We start from the raw sequence: 2,942 nt of genomic DNA, 5'->3' as shown, positions 1-2,942 counted from the left end.
CGATACTGTTTTTGATTCACTATTTTCTTTGGCAGAGGCAACTCTAAAGGCTTCCATTTAGCCTTTCCAACCATAATAGCCCTCACTCTACAGTTCAGGGAACCAATATGAGAATTCTGCCAATTTCTGAGTATATCTATCCCAATTATACAATCTGGAACTGGGGAAATGACCACAGGATGTGTTTGGGCCTACTGTGAGTCGGACATCAGTCAAAACTCCATTAATCACCTGCCCTCCATAAGCCCCTACTTTAACTGGAGGGCCGCAATGTTTCTTGGGATCTCCTGGGATCAGTGTCAACTCAGAACCAGTATCCAGCAGACCCCGAAAAGTCTTATTATTTCCTTTTCCCTGGTGTACAGTTACCCTTGTAAAAGGCNGTAGGTCCCTCTGAGGAAGAACTGGAGAAAGAGTAACAGCAAAACCTTTAGGTGTCTTATCAAGATCCTTCCTCAGTGGAACCAGGCCACCCCTTCATTCAAGGGGTTCCAGATCTGCAAACTGGCTCAAATCTGGAAATTGATTCACTGGCCAAGATTGGCATTTACCATGATCTAATGTAGCCTTTCTTTCATTTGTTTGAGAATGTTTCTGCTTATACAGATCAAACAAATATGCAGTAGGCTTCCTATGTATTTTGTTCCTGGAAACACCATGATTGATTAGCCAATACCAAAGGTCCAAACGAGTCATGCCACTATAAATTTCACCTCTCCTGTGTTGACCATTACTGGGTATGTTATTATAAACATTGTTTCGTCTACGCTGTCCATTATAATAACTAGGATCACCCTGTCTCTGGCGATTCAATGCTGTCACCTGGCCCTTGTTACCTCGGAATCCAATTAAATCCATTGAATTTAATTCATCTAATTGAGCAGCAGTATCTCCAATGCTAAGGTCTGGCACAAGGAAAAGGGAAAGAACAAGACCCTTCAAATGTGCTGGTGCCCCTCTCACCAGTTTGCGTCTTATAGAGCTGGTAAAGGACATATCTTCTGGATCTTCCCATTGTGGAAGATTAGGTTTTACACAATATATCCACTCTAGCATTGCAATTTCCCTAAGTCTTAAAATCCCTTCAACAACACTAAGCCACGGAATATTAGGCATCTCCAAGTCATTTCCAGTAGGCCATCTTTTGATAAACACTTCAGCCAACCATTCAAACAAACTTTTGAAACCTTTTTTTTAAACTATGCGAGCTTCTGTATTAAACCTAGAATCTCCACTCAGAGGGCCCATGTCAATAAACTCAGCCTGCTCTAGTTTTATGTTCCTTCCACCCTTATCCCACACCCTTAAAATCCATTCCCACACATATTTGCCAGGTTTTTGCTTGGATGAATTAGCAAACTCATTAAGTTCTTTAGTAGTGTAGTAAATTTCCTCATGGTCTACACTTTCTACCTCCCCTCTAGGAGCCTGTTTTGCTTTGAGTCTGGTTACAGGTCTAGAAGAAACTATTGGTGGGCCTTGAGAAACATCAGTATTGTCTTGTCTGGCATTTTCTTCAGTGAAAGTCAATGCTGGTTTATCAGACTCTGGAGAATTAATTTCCTCATGTTGGGAAGGCATTATTTCAAGGGGTGGGGCTGAGGGTACTACTTCCTCAGGTGGGGCAAACCCTTGAGAATCTGAAGATTCAAAATTCTCAGCTTCAACATGGTCTTCCCACACATCCCTGTCCCAAGTTATAGGATCCCAATCTTTGCCAATTAGTGCCCTTACTTTAACTGTCGACACACTCTGAGGCTGAGACTTNAATTTTCGCTGTAGTTCAGCCAACCTTACAATGAGGGTTTCAGTTTGATTTTCTGCAACTTGAGCTCTATGGCTGCAGGAGAGAAGATTCTCTTCAAGGACACACTTAGCAACTTTTAGATCGTTCACTTGTGTCTGGAGCCTTTCGATTTTATCACACAACTCTTTCCTTTCATTCATCATTTTTTTCCCCAGATACTAAGAGCAGCCAGCCAGTAAAACCATTTTCCGATTTTTTTTCCCCATCTTGTAGAAAGCTTTGTACTCTGAATCACTTAATTCATCAAGAAAATCAAGGGCATTAGCTTCTTTAAGTTTGAAATATAGTTTCAACCATGGGTCTTCAAAATTCTCTGAGCTCCCAGGAGGGAGAGAATCTGGAGAGGTTTCAGTAGTTGAAAGTGCTGGTGGATCAACAAGCCAATTCCAGTATTTTAAAAGATTCATCCTTGTACTTCTCTTCCTCTAGAACCACTCCAGGTACCAACTTCTGTATTAGTCAGGGTTCTCTAGAGTCACAGAACTTATGGATAGTCTCTATATAGTAAAGGAATTTATTGATGACTTACAGTCTGCAGCCCAATTCCCAACAATGGTTCAGTAGTAGCTGTGAATGGAAGTCCAAGGATTTAGTTAGTCAGTCTCACACAGCAAGCAGGCGAAGGACAAGAGCAAGACTCCCTTCTTCCAATGTCCTTATATTGTCTCCAGCAGAAGGTGTAGCCCAGATTAAAGGTGTGTTCCACCACACCTTTAATCTGGGATGACCTTGAACTCGGAGATTTAGTCTTCTGGAATCCATAGCCACTATGCCTGAAGATCTCCATACCAAGTTCCAGATCAGAAACTTCTATCTCCAAGCCTCCAGATTCTGGATTGTAGTCCATTCCAAATATAGTCAAGTTGACAACCAGGAATAGCCACTACAGTATGATTTTTTTTCTTCCACTTTTATATTAACTTCAATTCTTTGCAACATTCATTAACTTTGAAGTGTGAATCCACCAAGGCTGTACTTTTGCTACAAAGAACAGTAGTCTTTTGTTCTTTCTGGTTTAGATGTTCCATTTGTAACTATTTGTAACTAGTGACTGGGGACTCTCCACAACACACACACACACGTGTGTGTGTGTGTGTGTGTGTGTGTGTGTGTGTAATACATGCATACACATATA

General features: G+C 41.3%; 1 protein-coding gene across 1 annotated transcript; it reads right to left on the bottom strand.

Moving 5' to 3' along the window:
• Positions 1-13: 13 nt before the first annotated feature.
• LOC110293651 (Friend virus susceptibility protein 1-like) lies at positions 14-2,438 on the bottom strand. The gene has a single exon (XM_021161528.2). It carries the CDS (start codon positions 1,948-1,950, stop codon positions 1,195-1,197), a length of 756 nt encoding a protein of 251 aa, XP_021017187.1. The 5' UTR covers positions 1,951-2,438; the 3' UTR covers positions 14-1,194.
• Between the last annotated feature and the right edge of the window lie 504 nt (positions 2,439-2,942).

Source organism: Mus caroli, chromosome 4 (assembly GCF_900094665.2).
Source record: "Mus caroli chromosome 4, CAROLI_EIJ_v1.1, whole genome shotgun sequence".
Taxonomy (NCBI): domain Eukaryota; kingdom Metazoa; phylum Chordata; class Mammalia; order Rodentia; family Muridae; genus Mus; species Mus caroli.
The sequence above is the reverse complement of the archived record's forward strand: the minus strand, read 5'-3'. Positions and strand labels throughout refer to the sequence as shown.